This window comes from Centruroides sculpturatus, unplaced genomic scaffold (genome assembly GCF_000671375.1).
Source record: "Centruroides sculpturatus isolate CEXI.00-Female unplaced genomic scaffold, Cexi_2.0 scaffold1991, whole genome shotgun sequence".
Lineage (NCBI taxonomy): Eukaryota > Metazoa > Arthropoda > Arachnida > Scorpiones > Buthidae > Centruroides > Centruroides sculpturatus.
The window spans coordinates 37,644-59,323 of record NW_019386201.1 but is presented as its reverse complement, the minus strand read 5'-3'; the positions used below and the strand labels follow the sequence as shown (position 1 = coordinate 59,323).

General features: G+C 33.4%; 3 protein-coding genes across 6 annotated transcripts; 2 read left to right on the top strand and 1 right to left on the bottom strand.

Annotated features, from left to right (window-relative positions):
• Positions 1-2,574: 2,574 nt before the first annotated feature.
• On the top strand, positions 2,575-3,461 carry LOC111614058 (ATPase SWSAP1-like). The gene is made up of 2 exons (XM_023355438.1): positions 2,575-2,609; positions 2,689-3,461. The coding sequence occupies exon 2, from the start codon at positions 2,730-2,732 to the stop codon at positions 3,369-3,371; it is 642 nt and encodes a 213-aa protein (XP_023211206.1). The 5' UTR covers positions 2,575-2,609; positions 2,689-2,729; the 3' UTR covers positions 3,372-3,461.
• Positions 3,462-5,959: 2,498 nt separating this feature from the next.
• Positions 5,960-6,403, bottom strand: LOC111614060 (zinc finger protein 511-like). Its single transcript, XM_023355440.1, has one exon. It carries the CDS (start codon positions 6,401-6,403, stop codon positions 5,960-5,962), a length of 444 nt encoding a protein of 147 aa, XP_023211208.1.
• Positions 6,404-6,494: 91 nt separating this feature from the next.
• On the top strand, positions 6,495-21,352 carry LOC111614056 (protein ABHD11-like). 4 transcript variants are annotated; one of them, XM_023355437.1, is made up of 7 exons: positions 6,917-7,117; positions 7,184-7,232; positions 8,061-8,211; positions 8,289-8,462; positions 8,539-8,721; positions 20,852-21,036; positions 21,116-21,352. In XM_023355437.1, exons 2-7 carry the CDS (start codon positions 7,213-7,215, stop codon positions 21,258-21,260), a joined length of 858 nt encoding a protein of 285 aa, XP_023211205.1. In that variant the 5' UTR covers positions 6,917-7,117; positions 7,184-7,212; the 3' UTR covers positions 21,261-21,352. The 4 variants fall into 4 exon arrangements, with proteins under 4 accessions (XP_023211202.1, XP_023211203.1, XP_023211205.1 ...); XM_023355434.1 differs by lacking the exons at positions 6,917-7,117; positions 7,184-7,232 and adding an exon at positions 6,495-6,682; XM_023355435.1 differs by lacking the exons at positions 6,917-7,117; positions 7,184-7,232 and adding an exon at positions 6,512-6,686.
• Positions 21,353-21,680: the final 328 nt, after the last annotated feature.

Genomic DNA, 21,680 nt, shown 5'->3' with positions numbered 1-21,680 from the left:
GGGGCATTCTCATAGACGTCGCGGGAGGACAAGGGTTTAAAGTAGGGTGAACACTAGCTGGCCGTATATTTTTAAATATTTTTAAAAAATTTGGAGACTTAAAAAACATTCCAAAAATTCAAAAAAAAAATTTAAAAATGGCCTTAAGGACCGTGTTTTATGTAACGCTATGTAACCTGCCCGAGTTAACTCGGGCGAGGAACTAAAGGGGTTTTAATTAACTCTTCACATCCAGATGTCAGTGATTTGTTTTTAGAGTGAGCTTTTGCAATTCGGGGATTCCCCTTGTACATGATACCATCGACAAGTCGCTATTACATCATTCTGAGTTTCGCATTGAAAGGTATAAACTGTAATTGTTTTGAAATTAAATTTTATATGAATTTCTTTCAGACATTCGAAGTAATTTATTAAGCAGCCTATTTCTTTTAATTTCTGCAAACTTTTTTATGCGGTTTTAAGTTAATTTTAACTCGTTGTTTTGGTTTTATGCGATTTTAGAAAATTACGGAACGTATCCCTACTTTTTCAAGGCAAGTAAAGTCTTTTTTTATGCGAATTTTTTATATGCGCTTTTCTGTAGAACGTATCCACCGCATAAAACGAGACCTTACAGTACTTTCCGGGAGAAGGCAGTGGCTGACTTTAATTGAACTGTACGGTACGTGTAGAAAATCACTGGACTCGGACAAAGTGCTCACATTGTCACGTTCGAACGGAATTGTGTATCAACCTAAGCAACACGGGTTGCCCGCATTAGACCGATCAGTGCACGTCTAGTATTGCAGATTACACGTGGCTTAGCTTTGAGTCGACATCGCTGGCCCATCTCGAGCGGGAATTCGATCCATAGTCTGAGTCGCTGTTTGGAAGTGGGCACAGATGTTGACGGTTCGTTCTGTGCCTGTAACGTCGCAAAGTACTCGTTTTCACTGATATAATACGCTGGAAGAAAATATTACCCGTTAACGTACACATATTCACGTAAAACCCACGGCCATGTCCCCGGCGCAGCCACATAATAACTTAATATATTTTCTGTTGGAAATACAAGCAATAAAACCATTCAAAATTTTTATTACATTATATTAGCAATTTATACAAACAATTTTATTATTGTCTGTTCGATCTCAGAATACCCGTGATTAAGATTTCCGTAATATGATTGACAGAAACGCATAATTTAAATCTAGAATGTGCCACTTGTTGAATGAATTATTATTATAATTATTATTTTTGACTATAATAGGGTATTATAATTAAATAAGCAGAAGTATACATGTTACAGCTAAAGCTCAAAAGTCGTTAATGTGTACATTACCTAGCTAATCTTCAGATTAACTAAAGTGATCCGTTAAAGTTGTGAAAATTGTTCCATTTCTCAAATTACCTAGATAATGCGCAGAGTATCTAGGTAATCCGCACATTACCTACTAGGCACTCGGTAAAGTGAAAATAAGATCTTTGCCACAAATAAATGTGCCACAAATAAATGTGCCACAAATAAATGTACCACAAATAGGTGTGTTTGTCGCAGAAACCAATTGCTATGGAATTCAAAGTGTCACCAATCTTTAGACTGCACAATTAAATAATGTTACCTATGATGGGTAAAATGGCGGCTCGTCTCTGATTCCAGCAAAGAGAAGAAAGGAAACAGCAGGGTCGCACGTTCAAACCTAACCTAACCTATTCTAATAAATTACCATAATTATTACCAACCAAATTATTAGGATAGGTTAGGTTCGGTTTGAACGTGCGACCCTGCTGTTTCCTTTCTTCTCTTTGCTGGAATCAGAGACGAGCCGCCATTTTACTCACCATAGGTAACGTTAACTGCACAATTATATCACGCGATCGCCAGAAAAAGTATGATAACTTTATTATTTTTCGTCTCCGGTCCAAAAGTAGGGTATCGTCGAAGTCGTCTCGGTCCCCTCAGTTCATATAGATACTGAAAGTCCCGAAATTCCATAGGTGGTTATCTATATAATAATTTTCCTAATTGTATTAATATTTTAAACCGTTTGATTATTTGTATGTTTTTTAATTGATTGATGATTGATTCTATCAACTAATTTGTCGATTGTTTGATTGTATTAACTCGATTCTTTAGATATCGAAAATGAAATAAAGAACATTATGTGAATTTAAGCGTACAGAAACATTGCTGTTGTTGCAGCAAAGATCTTATTTTCACTTTACCGAGTGCCTAGTAGGTAATCTGCACATTACCTAGGTAATTTGAGAAATGGAACAGTTTTCGCAACTTTAACGGATCACCCTAGTTAATCTGCAGATTAGCTAGGTAATGTACACATTAACGACTTTCGAGCTTTAGCGGTAACACATATAAGGCACTTCCGCTCTCGATGGCATTTCTTCGACGTGTCATTAAAACTTAAGATTTATAAAATTATTTCAGTATTAATTTTATTCAAATTAAATGTTTCTGGCTAAACTGTATTTCATTTTAGAAATTACATATAAGTAACGCTAATTTAAAAAAATAATAAATAAATAAATAAAAACGATCAACTAAAATAAGCAGGGAGCGCTATTGGTGATAATTTCATTCAGATGTCGCTACTCCACGTGTTCGTTAATGGGTAATTACTTTTAACGTTATGTTTGTATTAAATATTTAAACGAACGACACTTACAGCTTATTATTACATCTGGCTATAGAAACTCTCATTACCGAAGACATTTAACTTACATTTAGAGAAATGTTTCGAATTTTCCCATTATCTCCTGAAAGAGAATTTCAAAGCACGAAAGATTCAGGAACCATCATACTCGGAGGTCCACTTACTGCCAAAACTTCATTATTATTCCAAGCAGCTTTGAGTTTATCGGCACAAGGAAAGAGAGTTGTCTTCATTCGTCCAAATAAATTCGTTAACCTTCCGAACTGTGTTAAAAATATGACCAAACCAACTCACACTACTATGAAACTTATTAAATTTTTATATTTGAACAGTTCTGATCTTGTAAAATATTTATCAGAAGTTCATCTTTCCTCTTCCACTTTTGATGCTATTTTGGTTGACGACATGCAATGCTATGTTCAAGCTAATGATGATAATTTAGAACATGCTCTAGCTAAATTGCTAGCACTCTTTAAGGATACTGTAAGTTATTTATCCTTAAAAACTAACGAAACTTGCATATTTATGTCTACGGTTACCGAAAACAATCGTCAGTCCATTTACGCTCGCATTGGCCAAATATTCTTCCATCTCTGGCAGATAAATACCTGCAATGAGTTTTTTAGCATCATCTCTTATCCCGATACTAAATTAAAAATTTATTATGAAGTCAAAGATGAGATTTCCTTGAAGGAAGTCAAGAGGAACTCAGAAAATTAAAAATATTGTTAATCACTGTATTTATTTTAAAACATTCAGTTTAATTTTCTGAAATATTTTATATCTCAGAGAAGATCTAATTAATAAAAAATTAACCATAATTGATTTTATTTTCTTGACATTGCTTTAAAGTCATAAATATGGTCTTTTATGTTAAGATCAATAATTGTGATTGATACTCAAGTATCAATCACAATTATTGATCTTAATATTAAATCATGAACAATTACTTCTGGACGGTTTAAACATAAACAATTATTTAAATAAATCATTAACTGTTAAAGAATGGTAAATCGGATCCATATTAATATTTCGAGGACAGTGACATTAAAGAAACTCCTGTCAGATTGTGTGACAAATCTCACACTTACAGAGATATATTAACAAGTTTAATACATGACAGATTGGCATTGAAAGAACATCAAGTAATTTTATATATAATAATTTGTACAATTAATGTAGGATTTATTAAAATTATATCAATAATGTAATAAGATCAATAGATTGCAACTTACATTTCCATCTTCCAAGAGCTAACCAACAATAAACCACTTAAAGTTGGGATTTTATTTAATCTGTTACATATTTATATCAATCTTGTAAGCCCTCCCTCTTACGGGATTATAGATTTACAAATTTTTAATTTTTATAGCTTTATTAGTATCAGTGGCTGTCAACCTTGAATTAGTAACATGCCAATGAGCCAATCAAGGAGGATCTTATGTGTATAAATGAAGTGATGTTGAAGAGAAACAAGCAGCATCGGATCGCTCGTGAGTCGCTGCTGCATATTTAATCCAGTAACCAAAGAGGAACGACACCTTGTAGTATATTTATGAAGAATTAAATAAAAATTCCAAGATAGGTTGCCGGTTTATGTGAAGGTATCAGTTGTTCTTGTTATGTTAGTGAGGTATCATCTTGATAATTAATATAAAATTTTAAAGATAAATTACATATAAGTATACATTTTCAATATACATTGTTTCAAAGTTTCTTAAAATTGAATTTCACATTTTCATGTAATTGAGTTGTAAAAATCTGCATCTTGATCTCATCAAATTCAATAGAAAATGGATTGGACATGGATTTGCTACGGTCTGGTCTTGTCTAAATCCAGATTTTAGCATGTGGTAATTTGTAGTATTGTGAATGGGAATATTTTTCAAAACTCTTTACAATGGTTGATGTAAAAACAACTATTGGAGACCACTTCAACTTCCAACTGTTGATGTGGAAGATGTTCACACGAAGAAAAGTTTAAAATTTATGCAGAGAATGAAAAGCTAGCCAACGGTGAATTGTAGAAAGTCCTTGTATACGTTATTTAAGTTATCTATTACGTAATGTGCATAAGGATTTTGTGGTTTATATAAATACAAATACGCTCTGTACAAGTTATTAAAATCTGTAACTTCAAAAAGCTTTTTTCATTTTAAACACGACTATTTATTATATAATTTAATAGTATGATGCTTAACAATTATACTTAAAATAAATAAGATGAAATGTCTGTTTCAACTTCCAGTTTTCTCATTCTACAGACAGAATTATTTTCTAAATAGATACATTTCAAACAAGGAAAAGCAGTCAGAAGTCATCACTTGACATAATAATTGCCATTTTCTTGTAATTACAATCACTAGTAATAGTTGTTTCCTTCGAAAGAAATCAAGCAAATTATCAGATAGCAAATTTTCTTAAAATGAAAGAAGTTTGTATTTTGATAACATAATAATTTATAACTAGCACGAGCAATATAAACTATAACCCGAGAATAACGCGAACGACCTCGTTCAATTTTTTTCATCGAGCGAAGGATTCACAACTCGAGCCACAGAGCAGTCCATTATTTTCTTATTTACGTTATACGCTTTGACCTTACACCCTACTAGGATGACATACGGCCGAAAGCATAAATAAGAGATAACAGAAAGATCCGTACGGCTCGAGTCGATCTTTCGGTACAACGATTGATAAAAACGGGTGATCGGACGGCCCAAATTTTCAAAGACCATTTCCGTTTTAATAATTGATTATAGAATTGACCTTTGAATAGTCATTTTATTAACACATCAATATAATATCACCAATTTATAGGTCAATAAAATAATTTTAAAAATAACCGAAACCAATCAGTTTTAGTCCCCTCTTTTCACTAATTTTGGAATGTCTCCAATCAAGTTTCGGACACGCATAAAATTCAAATACGAAAACGATTGCCAGTGGCAATGAATAGACGGTCGGCGACCGGCTGCCACGACACTGCGGTTGGAGGCGGACTTATTCTACGCCGACGAGTCTCTCCGTCGAGTGCTTTCCATCCATTCTCCACCGACCGTCGTACAATACGTATCTTTATCTCCATTACGTATTATTCTGCATTCAACGTCGACTAATACACTTCTTCCCACATTTGCCCGCAGTTCTACACGCGTTCACGTCGTCCGTCTTTAAGTTTCGGACACGTTCACGGTCTACCTAGATAAAACCAAACAGGTCATTGGCCATTCACATTATTACCAATTTAATAATTAATAATGCTCATAAAACAATAGAAAATGGTCATTTTTGATCCCAATAACAAATCAGATCTGTGCAAATTTAAAATCAGTTGGATAAGAGTGCTCATTGATCAAATGTACTCGTCTCGCAACGTCATCCTCGCAACGAATCGAACATCCTTCGACTAAACATTCGTAGAGAAAGTTCTGTTTACCAACACGAAGTCGAAAGAAAGAATCGTGATTTTCTTGTATGTGAAGCGTCAAGAGACGATTTGTAGGGAAATTCCTCTTGCATAATCGGCAAACATTCTGATGAAACTGCGCATAATGCGCTTCAAACATGAATTTATTAACCGAAACGGCTCGACAATTATCTTCTTGGCAGACATACTCGTCCATATTTTTTTCGTAAACTTCGCCATCAAACGCGTGAATTCTGTCGATACGAGGACAAATTCGATCCCCTTCTGCGAAGAACTCATCGTTAGGGAGTCGATGTCTTTTAACCAATCGATAATTATTCATTCTGTCGCTTCGTAAGCGAAAAATCACTTCGTTCCGTACTGAAATTTACAAGAAACCGTCCACGTGTGCACACGATAAGTTACCTAGCTGCCCCCTGCCGGACGAAATTGTAAATTAAATTAGAATCATCTAGCGAGAAGAAATGTTAAAATTCTTGCACTGCAATAAAAAATGGTGGAGATGTCGAATTATTCTTGGTCAGAGATTATTTTTGAAAAATTATTGCATAAGAAGGTTTATTTGTACGTCCGATGGCGTTCAAAAATCTAACGAAGACAGGTAGGTAAGTTTAAAAGACTGTATATTATAAAATCTGATTGTAAATCTTGAATTAAATCTTCCTTTATTTTCTTATGTAAATGATTCATTTATTATTATTATTATTGTTTATTGATTTAAATTTAAATTTCTTACAATGGGGACAAATTAAATAATAATATAAACATTCAAATCATTTTTTATTATTGTAATTGATAAATATATATATTTTTTATTATTTACTCGTATGCCTCATTAAAAAATGGTGCAGCATCCTCTGATAAGATTTTCTAAATTATGAGACAACGTTGGTGTGTTACCAATTATTGTATAAAATTCCTGTATATGTCACTTCTAAATTATCTTCATTCTCTGTACTAATTTAAAATTGTTCACATTCTGGCAGCATCTGTATTGATTGAAAGCAATCCTGGTAGCTAATATGACTCTTATGAGGTATCCTAACTCTGAGACCTATATTGGTTATCGGGATTGATAGCTAATACGGGACTAGGATTCTAGGCTGGCGGGATACCTCGTGTTCTGGACGAATGAAAGAATCCCGATATAGGTAAATTAAAAGATTATGTAACGAGTTTTGATTACATCCCGCACGATACGCTTGTTTAAATTGATGCCGCGTGACGTCGACGTCGAACTTTGGCCTTGTCTAATGGCGCGTGCGGTGACCGTCGGGACGGTTTGTGTTAGCGACGACGTTATCGATCGAGCTTTGAGATGAGGATCTCCGTTCTCGTAGAGGGGTTGGTTGGAGATCCGAAATTGTATGGGGCGGGATACTGTGACGTATTCTTTAACGTATACTGTCGTTAAATGAGAAAGAAAATGTGTGTTAAAGCGATTGTTATTAGATTTATATCCAAATTTTATCCGTACAAAAGCGTCGTCGTCTATAGTAAGCAGCTCGCTATCGCTAATCCTTTGTGGGCGTTTCTCGTACTGAAAAAATTCTTGTCTGGATAACTTCACTCTTTCCTTCTGCTGTAAATTCTGCTCAATCTACCACTGTACACTGTCTAGTAAATGCACACTGATGGAATTCTGCCTATACCATTTGTCCACCCAAGTGAATTTATAATTACCTTTATAATTCTACTATATATATGGTGGTTGAATTGTATATACAGGTGCAGGGTAATTTAAAAATTGTGTTATAGCAAAAATGCGTAGATAAGGTTATTGTATGTCTGGTTTTAATCCAGACAGTCTTGTAATTGTGTCTGGAAATGAAAATACTCCAGGAATTTTTGTATGAGGAAGAGACAAAGGAAAAGTTTCATATGTTTATAATTAATTATTAGAATGTTATATGGCCGAAAACATTCAAAAATGGTCAATTAATTGCAAATAAAAACATATTTTATCGTTATTATTTCAGATTAAAACCCGTTAAGTTGGCATTCGATTCTTACCGGTTTACCAAAACGACCGTGCCGTCGTCTCCTGTCGTCATTTTGCACGGACTCTTGGGATCGAAAAGTAATTGGAGATCGTTATCCAAAGAAATTGCTAGGGTTACTGGAACAAAGGTAAATTATCTTTTTAGTATACCGATTTGCGAACGAATAATGTTAAACGAAACATTAACGCTATTCTATACTTAAAGATCTATGCCGTCGATGTACGAAATCATGGCGAAAGTCCACACAGCACCGAATTTGATTATCGACATATGGCCGAAGACCTGATACATTTTCTAAATGAAATGAACATTAAAAAATCACTACTAGTTGGACACAGTATGGGAGGAAGGATTTCTATGTTCGTCGCTTTAAGTAAGGTAAATTTTAATTTTTTCGTAAATGTTTCGTGTAATATATTGCAAATAATTTTAATTTGAAATTTTAAAAGTTTAGCCCGAACTTGTAGAAAGATTAGTTGTCGTGGATGTTTCGCCTATAAATGTACCTAGTGATTTTCATGCCGAAATTTTCCAATATTTGCAAGCTATGAAATTGTCGTTAAAACAACTTCCCGAAGGAGTTTCGCTTTCTGATGCAAGACAACTAATTAATAATTATCTTGTTCCGATTGTACCGGTAAGTTAAGCTTTCAAAAATGAAATTTTTAAAATTTATATTCAGAATTTCCATTGGAAATTGCAAGAATTACACAGATATTCCTTGTGTAGTTAGGGTGTTACAATCTTTAATTGTATCCTGTTAAACTAAATTAATGTTTATTCTAGCTTCTTCTGATGATGATGTTTCTTCATTCGTGTAACCTTACATTATTACCTCATATAAACTGCAATTTTTTATAACAAAGGCGAAACTGTGCTTTGTTAGATCTCTCAGATTTAAATTAATGGTTTTATTAGCACTTGGATAATCATGCCCACATTGGGAGACCAACTGTGATTTTACTCTTCTCTACAGATGATTTTGTTAGAATTCTGTTTATTCTCCAGATGATGATCTTGTTGCATGAAAATGTTAGAGAAACAATACCTCTGGGTTTCCCAACTTGTGTTCCCTAGAGTTTCGCCAATAAAATTTAGGGTTCCACAATAAAATCTGTTGAGTATAGTGATGTATGAATGTGCCAATGCAGATACAGAATGTGAGATATAACTGTTGTAATCTTGGATTGAGTCCTCTTACAATGTCTTATACACATGCTAGAGTTATTTATAACTTTATAAATGTGGGGACTGATTTATTGGTAATGAAATGAACAGAAATCATGATATTGAAAACCATAAAAAAGTAAGGTGAAACTTAATCTAAAGCTAGAAAATCATAAAAAAAACCTTAAAAAGTATTTAACATATAGATAATAATACATCATTAAATATGCTTTAATTCATCAATATCTGCAGCACAGACCTATTGAATCTAATGACAGAAGTTAATGTCCCATTATATGTAGTGTTTTGTGGCACAACGATACAGTATACAAACAGGCTTACCAAAGATTATTAGAGTTTTGCACTGCAATCAGTTTGTGATATTTTAAGTATTTTTCATATAAAATTATAGTGGGGATCGTATAAATTTATGGTGCTTTTAGTATTATGTATACCCCAAATTAAAAAAGCATGGAGCATTTGCCGATAGAAAAGTTTGAAGGAAAATCTAGCAAGTACTTCAAATGTTTCTAATGATAAGGAGACCAAAAAGTGGATTAGCTATTGTTGCTCACTCCTTTGACATAAATGAATTGACCACACATTAAGAAGACAGAGATGGGAAATGTGGCAGCATTGTCATCTTCCCAAGAAATAAAAATTGTGAAGATTGTTGAAGATCTAAACATGGAAAGAAATGAAAGAAACCTTAATCTTCTGGATAGAAGATTGGTCTCAGAATGTCTTTTTGAGTGGTTCTATTATCAAAGAGCTTATACGACAATAGTGGAAACTCTCGTGAATTAGCATGTACCGTAGTGGAGACAGCATAAACTAGTGACATCTAGCGGTTCGAGGAAAACTCTAACACCGCAGACCATGTAAAGTCTAACAAAACTTGCAAAAATGCAATGAAATAAATATTTTATCGTCTTTTTGTCTTTATTTTATTATCTTAAAACATGAATTATGATTTTATTTAGTAGGAAATGTGAATGGATAGTGATTTAAAGGAAGGAATAATAGCAACAAAACAAATTAAATGCAATAAGAGTAAGATTTTTAAAATTAAAATCTTAAGGTTTTAATATAATTTTATTAAATTGAAACAATTTTTTACATTAAATTAAAACACATTGAACACAAATATATCATGTATATCAAAACATGATATATGGCATTTTTACTTTTTTTTTTTTTTTTTTTTTTTTTTTTGAGGTTTTAGGTCCTTTACGGCATTTTTACATTGAAAGGTTCTAGTTTTTTTTTTAGGGGGCTGCTTCTCATCGCAATCTGTTTGGCATTATAAATTAATAGTGAGGGTACTTCGCCGGGCCAGATCCTGTAACATATGTAAAACAAGTTTTTAGTCAAGTACAGTGATAGGATACTAAATAAAATCTGCGTGTGGACAATTAGCGATAAGTTTGATATTAGATCGTAAACTTCTAATTCGGTGAGAGGAACAAAAAAATAGGTAAAGGACACCATTAATTTATATTAAGTGAACAAATAATAAACAATTTATATACCCTCGGCTTGAGAGATTTTTGTTTCTAAAATCTTTTTTCGTAAAATGGTCGGAACACGCGATATAATTTCTATTTAAATATTCTGGTCCTTTTGTTTTCAAAATCTCGTCTAAATATGTTTTTCCACTCTTAATAATCCACCAAGTGCATCTGAAAATTAATATAAACACATACGTTGAATGATAACAATATTTTAAATCAGGAATGTTGATATAAATGAAAAGAATCAAATTGCTTATTAATTTACTTACAGTTGTTTGTTTTTAGGGAGTCTGTAAAACAACTTGCAATCACTTTATATCTTGTAATTAAAACAGCCATATATAGTGCAAATAATACCTCTTCCAGCCATTCTAATTATTGAGAGATATAATAAGTTCAAAACTTTAAATTAATACCCGAAATGTCTCCTTATACATGTGGTACAAATGGAGGAGTGAAGTGTAGTTATTTCCTCGAACCACTAGATCAGTGTTTCTCAACCTCTAACGAATCGTCGCCCCCTTCAACGTAGTATCGCCCCCTTCAATAAAACTGTTACATAGTATCGCCCCCTTTACTTATAAATTCCCATGCCGAGGGCCAAGACTAACGCCAAATTCGTACTGCATTGAATAGACTAGTGACTAGTATAATGTTATTTGTTTAATTATTGTACAATATAACGAATAAAATATATAGTTATTCTTAATATAATGTTTTACTATATCGCCCCCCAAAATATAAATTGTTATTAATCGCCCCCTCAACATGGAAAAACGCCCACATGGGGGCGATATTGCCCCCGTTGAGAAACACTGCACTAGATGGTGGGTAGAAGCTTGTCACCAGTTTCCACTATTGTCGTAATAAACTATTTGCTATTATCCATGTAAAAAGAATCTTTCTTTTTTACATGGATTATAGAACCACTATGTTTAAATTCATACAATGGTTTCAAAAAGTTAAAGAAAGAAATGCTGTGTATAATATAGAACAACCTTCTTAATTCAAAATCCCGTTAGTTTGTAATTGTCCCGGCCAGGAATATAGAGATTCCAGGTGTTAAGGAATTTGGTTAGTTCAAAATATGACTACTTTGAAATTCAAAGTGAAAATTCTGCCCAAATTGTGTGACACACACATACTTCAATCTAAACAAAAGTGTTAATGTATCTCCATACTATAAGAGAACAATAGACCAAGAACAATTCTAATCTAGTCAACATGGCTTTGCTTTTATAGTAATACATTTTTTGTGTCACCTTAACTGTGGACTATCCTTTTTTCTCTTATATCATAAAATATGGTTGGGTTTTGGGATTGCAAGACTAAAGTAAAAGATTGAGATATTTGTAGGGCTCTAGGCTACTAGATTTGGACAACTAACTACTTTTTGGGTTACTTTAAAAAATAATTTGGGCTACATTGCAAGGAATTTTGCTTTACTTTTTATAAAACCTGTCTTGCAACCTGTGAGGTTTTCACTGGACATGTGCTGTTTACTTGCAGGTTTTTATATTATTATTATTAATTAATGAAAATAGTATTCCATTTGCTTAATAGGTTATGATAAATGCCATGTAACTGATGTATTCTACAGAAATATGTAAATCTCAGATAATTCAAAGTTGTGATTATTTTGACCCTTGAATTTTGAACTAACAAGGATTTCCTGTATAAAGAAAGATTTAGGCCAGGAGTCTGAAATTTAAGAGAGGAATTAAAGAATATAGATTGATTTAATAAGAATAGTTGTATGACTTATATAGAGAGGCAAAATTAATGAAAATTTCAAATTTCTTACCTTCACTGATAAAAAAAATTGTGCATTCAGATAAATTTGTAAAGTACTATATTATTTTTCCGACTTTCCAACGATTATCGACACTACTGTGTGCCGGAAATAGCCGTTCCCTAACGGGTACTTTACGCGGATTCGCGTTAGTGTGCCAGGCCTGGACTTTAAGCGTGCACCAAATTAAATAATGACAAAGTTTGTCAATAACAAAATCAAATATTTAATTAAACTTCTATAATAAACTTATACAGTATTTAGTAAAAATCAAACAATAATTTATTCAATGAAATTCAACAAGAATCAATCCGACAAACTCAAATCAATCTATTTCTAACTTAATTCTATTCCCCTTTGGAATTCGACAAAATCAAAGAATTAACTTATAAACAATAATTCTTATAAATTAAAGATCCTAATCGTCACCTCAATATACTAGGAACCTATTTCCTCAACTCTCAAGACTTTCTATAATCGTCAATCCACAAATCGAATAACTTCAAAATCCTATTGGACACCTCTCTCGTTCACTGCTACGGAGCTCACCAAAGCTCGTTGCTATCAGGAATTCACCTCGTTCGTTTTCACTTGAGTTAGAGGCTTTATAGTGTGAGGTGACGTCACAATTCTGAATGAGATCACTCTCCTCATTTACATACTTATCTGTAACATTAAATTTTTCTTGTTTATCTGGCAGATCATTTTCCGACAATACTTCGCTAACCTTTTACATTATTCTTTAACAATTATCGGGATGCTTTATTCTTTTAAGGTTTAGCGATTCCTAACTGGGTTGTGGGGTCCCCCCCCTTTTCGTCGGTGCGGACTTACTTTTTTCTGCTCGGGAAGCGCAAGTGTGCGCGAGTTTTTCTGCGGCGCTTTTCTTTCGTCGGTGAGTTGGTTTTTCTTCTATTTTTAAGTTACTAAGGTGAATGGTGAGGAAACCTTCGTCTTAACTAAACATAAGCCCCAAACAAAATATAATGAAAGCAAAATAAAAGTAAAATAAAAATAAAGCTCAGACTTGGTTCCTTACAAATTATCCAATTACTTCAAAAGTTGGCATACAGACAGTTATGATAATGCTTATAGTTGTGGTCTGATGTCACCAGTGCCTTAAAATTTCCAATCCAATATATTAGAAAAAGCTGGCTCTTGGAGGCTTGGTATGTTCAGAAATTTAAATATACCAGTTGTTTCAAAGTATTCAAATATGCCTGTATGATACAAAGACATTTTTGCCTTTTCAAACTGTCAGTTGTGCATAGAGAGCAGGATAATCATTTTGCTGAATTACACTGCTTGTGGTGAGGTTTTGGACATGATGGCATGTGTATGACAGACAGGCTATGAATGTCCCAGTCAGACCATAAGAATAGATGATCATCTGATTGTGACACAAGCATAAACAGCTGCAGTGGCATATTTGTCAACTATCCAGAGCAGTGTTCATGTTTAACTGCCATAGTGGGTATTTTCTCCTCTAAAATCTCAATTTACCCTCCCAATTTTAGCATGGAGGTATTTTTACCCACCCAAAAAATCAGAAAACTTTAAGAAAATTTGATTTTTAAAAATTCTAAACTGATGCTTGTTTTAGTATGTAAACTGACAACCAAATTCAATCTTACAACAAAATATGACTTCAAAGTGGAACCATTAAAAAGACAGCAACACTGATATGTTTTTGTGCTTGCGACTAGTTTCATACGTGTGACGTCATGTCACTGAGGCTAGCAAGCCATGCATTCTTTTATTCATCAGTGTGCTGAACAGTTGCTATCGGAAATGATATTACTGCAGATGAATGTTGAAAACACTTTTGCTGGAAAAAGAGTTAATTCAGTTATATCAAAATAGCTGTGTATTGTTGCTTTCATAAACAAAAATAATAGTAATAAAAAATTCTTATTCTTATTTTAATTATTACCCATTACAAGGTTATTTTAAAAAATGACTTGAATCAAAAGGCAAAAATCTGCTCATTTAAAATAGCAAAAAAACTCAAATTGGAATTATACTATGCTTTTGAATTTGACTTCCACCAGGTAGAGAACCATTACTTGCTAAAGTGCAGAGTATGTGCTTGAATCGGGCCATCCGCACAACAAGGAAGCAAATATACACCAATATTGCAGAACTGATCAGGATCGAGAACGTAATTTTTGATCAGAGCCCCTACTTCTTAACACAAGAGAACACTCAGCTTGTAGCCATACAAGAAAGACTAACGAACACCTTAAAGAAGCACTATCAACAGAAACTCCGATGGATCATACAGAAGCAAACACCCCGAAAAAACCGACAACCATCATTCCCATACCTCGTGTGGGATGACTTGATGTTACCGAATTACGTAGCGAAAGTGTTGAGCTTAGGACCAAAGTTTGCACCCTATCCGACCACAGAAGACTTAAATCCCATCCCTGAATTGGAATCTCTAATAACAGGTTTACCAGATAAGGAAAAAGAATACTACCGATGGAAGGCCACACACAAACTTAAAAATTCCACCCAGCCACAAGATGTGATACACATGAGATCTACTTTGGAGCACACAAGAAGGTGGATGCATCAAAATAAAGTCACATTGGTCAGAGCTGACAAAAGCAAAAAAACTGTAAATTAGCCGACTTTTAGGGGAGTATCGTTTAATCCTGTCAGGATGATTAAGGGAATATTTGCATGTGGGTGTGGTGGAGGAGACAAATGATGACAAGTATCTTACATAACCTGTTTATTTTAACAGGAAATAACTTACACTATGCACAAATAGTTGCTTTAAACAATTGAATGTTCAAATGTTCTAAGCATTGAAGATGTTTTCTTGATATGGGCCCCGGGGCAGCAGCAGGGAAAGAGATTCGTTGGTTAGTGTCAGTGGCACTGCTCTCTGGATGAGCACAAGGGCAGAAAACTCCATCTTACATGCATTGACACACAGTGTCTTCGTGCTTTGGAACTTCACTAACTGAGTGCTTACTCACATTAACTTACTAACTAAACTAACCTACCATAACCTAGGATGAACCTAACCAGACAACTAAAGCTAACAAACTGTAATCTAATTTAACCTAACCAGAAACAAAGTTAAGAGTCATTAATCTAACTTACAACTAGGACTAATCGAATTTAGATTGAAAAAAAAGACAGAAAATAAGAATTAAAATACAGTAGCCTAATACCTCGACTTATGCGATTTTCAAATCTTGTTGATTCATCTTTTGTTTGAGTGCCACACAACTCTACATTACTCACTCCCCCCCACACTATTGTTCAGCTTACATGTTTGGACGTATCACGCGGAATCGACACATAGCTACAATTTATTTTGTGTTATTTATTTCTGTGTTTGTTATATCTACGGAGACTCGAGAGACTCTATGTGGTGATTTCTTGCAACCGTGAACGAATCAAAAGACGAGATAAGATTAACGAGAACATTTATTAGCTTACATACGTCCGACTTGGATTTTACACAAATTGCGAAATTATACCCAGACTTACGCGGTTATTGCTCGGTCCCACCTGTCGCGTAAGTTCGGGGTATTACTGTACAAAGTTGAAAGTCAGCTATATACTGACAGTTGAAACAAAGCAAGGGAAAGCTAATTGCCATTCGTGCCCCTGAAGTGAGTGCTCTCAAGAGCCCCACTAAAGGGATATGAATGTGAGTAGATGATGGAACATTGTATGTGTGTGAATGAGTTGGTGCGTTGCAAGGCCAGTTGTACCATTCAAGAATAGCAGCTCTTATTAAACTATCCCTAATGTGATTGTACCTATTGCAACAAAAAACTAAGTGAAGTGGTGTTTAGTCTTCCTGAATACCACAATCGCATTGTGGATTGTCCCCAAGGTTAAATCTATGCAAGTATTGCTTAAAGTTGCCATGTCCTGTATGTAGCTGAGTGAGGGTGTGACTAGGTAAAAGTGGTGAAGAATCGCAGTAGTGTCAACCTTGAGGATGAAAGTGTAGGGTCCCAGCTGTCTTGCCAGAGAATGAAGATTTGCTTTTTGACGTGATTGTTGATCGTGAAAGTAAGATAGGAATGTAACTGAAAGTACTAGTGACTGAAGACTTTGCAGCTTGTTTGGCAAGACGGTCAGTGGTCTCGTTGCTGAGAACCCTCACATGACCCAGGACTCATTGGAAATCTATTCTAATGTAGTTGTCTAAGTATCTGAGAATGTGGTGTATGAGATGGACGAGTTTTAAGCAGCTATCAGACTTTGCAATCCTGTGTAAAGCTATTCTACTGTCAAAATAAATGCGATAGTGTAAATAGTGTCTTTTGTTTTTCTTATGCTTAATGTGAATTAAGCTCATATAAAAAGCTAAAGTTTCTGCCTGTGTTATTGAGCAGTGTGTACCTAGACGGAAGCAAGTGTTGTGAAGCTCATGATCTAAGTCAGAGTAAACTACAAAAGCAGTACCCACATTGTCACCTATCTTGGAACTGTCAGTGTAAATCCTAAACATGGGATGATCACCTGGATCTTTGAAGAAAACATCAGGGGCAAGGTGATGGGAAGGGTGGTAATTGTAAGTTGAGAGGGTATTTTTATCAATGCTGAATTTTTTGATATCGTTGATCAAGGACAAACTGGGGGAATCTTACCTACTCTTAATCATTTTGTTGGCATCCAAGTCGCTATAATCTTGCTGGGATAAGGTGAATGACAACATTTTCCTGCCAAATAATGCATTTAATTTCTAAGTCAATAGAGATCAATCCTGACATTACCAAAAGGGCACTAGTGGGTGTGGTCCTATAAGCCTTACAAATGGAGAGCTGCAATCCTTTGAACAGATAACAGTTTTTTATGGTTATGGACTTGTTCGACCACGTGGCTCCAGACCTGTACGGCATAGAGGAGTGCTGGCTGAATTTGGGAAAAAGGCATTTGACCCTTATACTACTTAAACTACCTTTAAACTAATAACTTATAACTTAAATCAAGGAAAAAAACAGAACTGAAAACCAAAATACTGCAAAAAAGTATAACTGAAAAACATGAAAATGGGGTAGCCTAGAAAGACGAAACTAATAGGGAATAAAGCACCTATTAAGGGAACAAATTACAAAAGGAAAACTAACTACAAAAAACAGAAACCACGAAAAAGCCAAAATTGAAAAAGCTATGAAAACACAGTTGAAACTGGCCTAGTAAGGCCTAACTATGAATTTACAACTGAAAAGGATGAAGAACAACTCAAAAAAACCTGAAAAAATATTGCAATGCAGTAAAAACAAACCAGAAAAACTCGAAAACTAGTTGACTGAGAGAAACCAAAATTATAGGGGAATCTGTACACCCGGAGACGTAACTAACTACAAAAAGAGATCTAACTTAGACCTAAACTAAGACAAGACTAACTGAAAAACCAGGGCTGTGCAGTTGCGTAAAAATCTACTGACTCCGACTCCGGCTAAAACATCAAAACTCCACGACTCTGACTCCAACTCCACAGCCCTGTGAAAACACCCTAAAAACTGAAAATTTACAAAAGTCAGCCAAAAACAAGGTGATCGAGTGGAAGTTGAAAAGGAGTAAATTTAAATTGATTAAATCAAGGAAACAAACTGTTTCTCCCTGGCAAAGCCAAAACAGAAACTGATCAAACTAAGCCTAACAAATGAGAAACAAGTGAAACTGAAAAACTGACTCAAAATCTAAGCAGTAACACAAATACTAACTAAAATGACAAAAACAGCAGGGAAAAAACACTCAATAGAGCCCAAGAAACACAAAAGTAGACCTCAGTAGAAAGCTCACCAACACAGGCAAGATGTAGGCAGAGGAACTCATATACAGTACATGTGCGATAAACAGTTTCTGTATCAACCTACCTCATTTTTGTGATATTTTTAGAAAAATAATATCCAAGTAATTTTTGCCTGCAAAATATTCAAAAAACAATAAACACATTTGTAGTAGTGTCACAGTGTGGCAACATTTCTCTTCCCACAGTAGTTAGTCTTTTGGACTGGCAGCACTGTTTTTCACTGTATTTGAATTTGTAACAGTCATGCATTTTAAACATGAATAAAATCTTTTGTTATGGTAATGTATTTGTCTCTTTATACTATAGCATTAATGCAAAAATCAGTTTTACAGGCAACTTTCCTTTTTCGACTCCATGATTGTCATTGATGTAATGAAATCATATTATGATAAGAAATAATAAAATGGTTTATTATTAAACAAATCAAAGGCAAGTCTGTCCAAGAGGGATCACCATTTATTTTGCATTCCAGACTATACACATACACATTCATGGCAACAGGCCTTCCTTTTTAGGCTCCATGCCGCCAAAGGTAAAAAAGTCCTTTAAAAAATACAAACATCCAATCAAAACTAAAAGGAATTGGTGACACACAGATGTCTTACTTCTCATCCATCTGGCCAATGGGGTGGTTTTGTTTTATATCTACTAGAACAGGTGCTGGAAAATGTAGATTTTGAAGCTGCCCCCTGGCGACGGTACATTAAAAAATTTCTTTTTGTTGAATTTTTCTGTCCAATGGCGAGATTATTATTAAACAAATCAAAGACAAGTCTGTCCAAGAGGAGTCACCATTTATTTTGCATTCCAAACTATACACATACACATTCATGGCTTTATTATTGATTAATAATTTTTCTGATTGTACTTAAGAAAATAAAAAATATTTTAACTTATTAAATATTTTTAAAAAACATAGTAAGGTTAAACTAATGAAAACTAAAATGGAAGTGGGGGAAAGATACATTGCACTTCTATATCGATGACGTAATACACATAACTGAGGAGCGAATGAAGAGAACTAAGTTGAATTAATTAAGCCGGGAAAAAAGAAAGTGTGTATTATAATTGAAAAATGCAAATACTGTATTAATCTTTAAAACATTGATATTAAATCTGTCTTATAAAATCATGATGACTCTTGTTAATCGAGTTATCTGATGAGAATAAAATACAATACCAATATAGCTCTACCATTGAAAAAATTCACTTAAGTTTTGCTTAGTAGAAATGGCTAAAATGTGTGCAAAATACATATGGAAATGCAATATTACAGCACCATCTGCATTAGACGACCACCTGTATAAAAGACCACTTTTTGAAAGGAACCGTGAGTTGTCGCCATAGACAGGTTTTACTGTATTTAAATCTTTTTATTACCATATTTTAATATATCAATAAATTATTATTTATTAAGTTATTAAACTATGTATTTTATCATTATAATCATATCTAGTAACAATACTTTTCAAGTACAGTAAACTCCTGATTATCTGTGTGCGGATTATCCGGTTTGCAGATTATCTGTGCATGAATTTAATTTAAAAAAAAAAATAATTATATGTGTATGTATTTTTAAAATAGTTGCTTGCTTTCATGTTTATGCATCCTATAAGTGTGCATGTGTTCATATTTAGATGGTGGGGTATCTGAAGACAGCTGGACTGGTTTTAGTTAGGCTACTTCTTTCATGTCGGATGTTTCTTTTTGGAGAAGAAAACAATACATTTATACAAAGTTTAGTTTAGTTTCATGTTATAGTACTTATACATATGTACATACAATCAAATCTTAAATTGTAATAATACATATTATACATAATATTTTTTTTCAAATAACTCTCCCACAAATACTTTTAGTGTAAAATTACGTAAAATAAGATGTTTTTTTAATTTTCAGATAAGTACCCTTAAAATGCCTAATAATCGAAAGAAAGTCGTACTTACTATAAAACAAAAACTAACGTTAATTGAAAATTTTGAAAAAGGTGAATCTACATCGAATCTACATATTGTATTTTAGAAATAAATAATTATAGTTTGGATTATTTGTGCCACCTCTCCCCACCACTAGCCCGGATAATCGGGAGTTTACTGTATAAAGTAAAATTTAAATTAACACTGCTTGAACTTTGGTAAAGATGATATACTAGCCATGTGATAACTTAGCTGGACAAATTACTGGCACTTTAATAACAGAATTTTTCTTCTAAAATCCCATCTCATCAACTGCTATCATTATAACCCACCTATTCACTCTACTTTATCCAAATCTACACCTTCATCTTTCCTTCCAATGCTTGTACTCCATGGATGACCTGTTAGTCAAAAACATTAGTGGTGTTCTAAAATCCTGCTGTTAAAGATGCAATAATTAGCCTAATTAAGTTTGGTTCATGATTAACAAATTTTCTTTTTGAAAAATTAACATTGAAATACTGTAATCTCAATATTTAATAGTAATGAAATTTAGAAGTTTATTTTTGAAATTAATATTTCAGAATATTGCAACTCGACAGTTTTTACTAACAAATTTAGTGGAAATAAATAAGGAAGTGAAGTGGCGTTGTAACTTAGATGTCATTTTGGACAAATTTGTTACGGGAGTTAGCACTTTCCCACCAGTAATGGCAAAATTCGACAAGGATACGTTATTTATTTGTGGTGAACGGTCTCCGTATGTCTTGTGAGTAGTATTAAAATCTTGTATTTAAAATTGATCATATAAAAAAGTATATTTCATTAATAAATCTTGAATGCTTCAGAAAAGAAGATCATGAAAAAATAAGAAGTATATTTCCCAAGGTAAAGTTCAGTTATGTGGAGGGAGCCGGTCACTGGGTCCATTCTGAAAAGCCATCCGAATTTTTAAAGTTGTTAATTGAATTTATTCAAAATAAAACAGACTGAAGTTTGTCAAGTTTAACAGCTTTATTTATGTAATAAATAAAGTTTATTAATAAAATACAGTAAAATTTTTATATTAATAACTTTGAATAGAATTTAATATAATAAATTATTTTTACAAAATAAAAATAAGAATGGTACTTTGGAAACAAATACAATATAAGGAATTAGAATGAATATGCTTTTTTGAAACAATGAGAAAATGTTTTAGAATGATATATTCCTTACTTTTAAAAAATGTCTTGTAGAAGAAATTTAAAAATTTCTTTTGATTTTTCTTCATCANAATTATGTATATATATATATATTTTAAATTAAGTAAATAAATAAAAATATATTTAAAATTAACTAAATAATCTTAAAACATTTTAGATGAGGGGTTCCCAACCTAGTTACTAGTAATCTCTAAAGGGATGAATACAT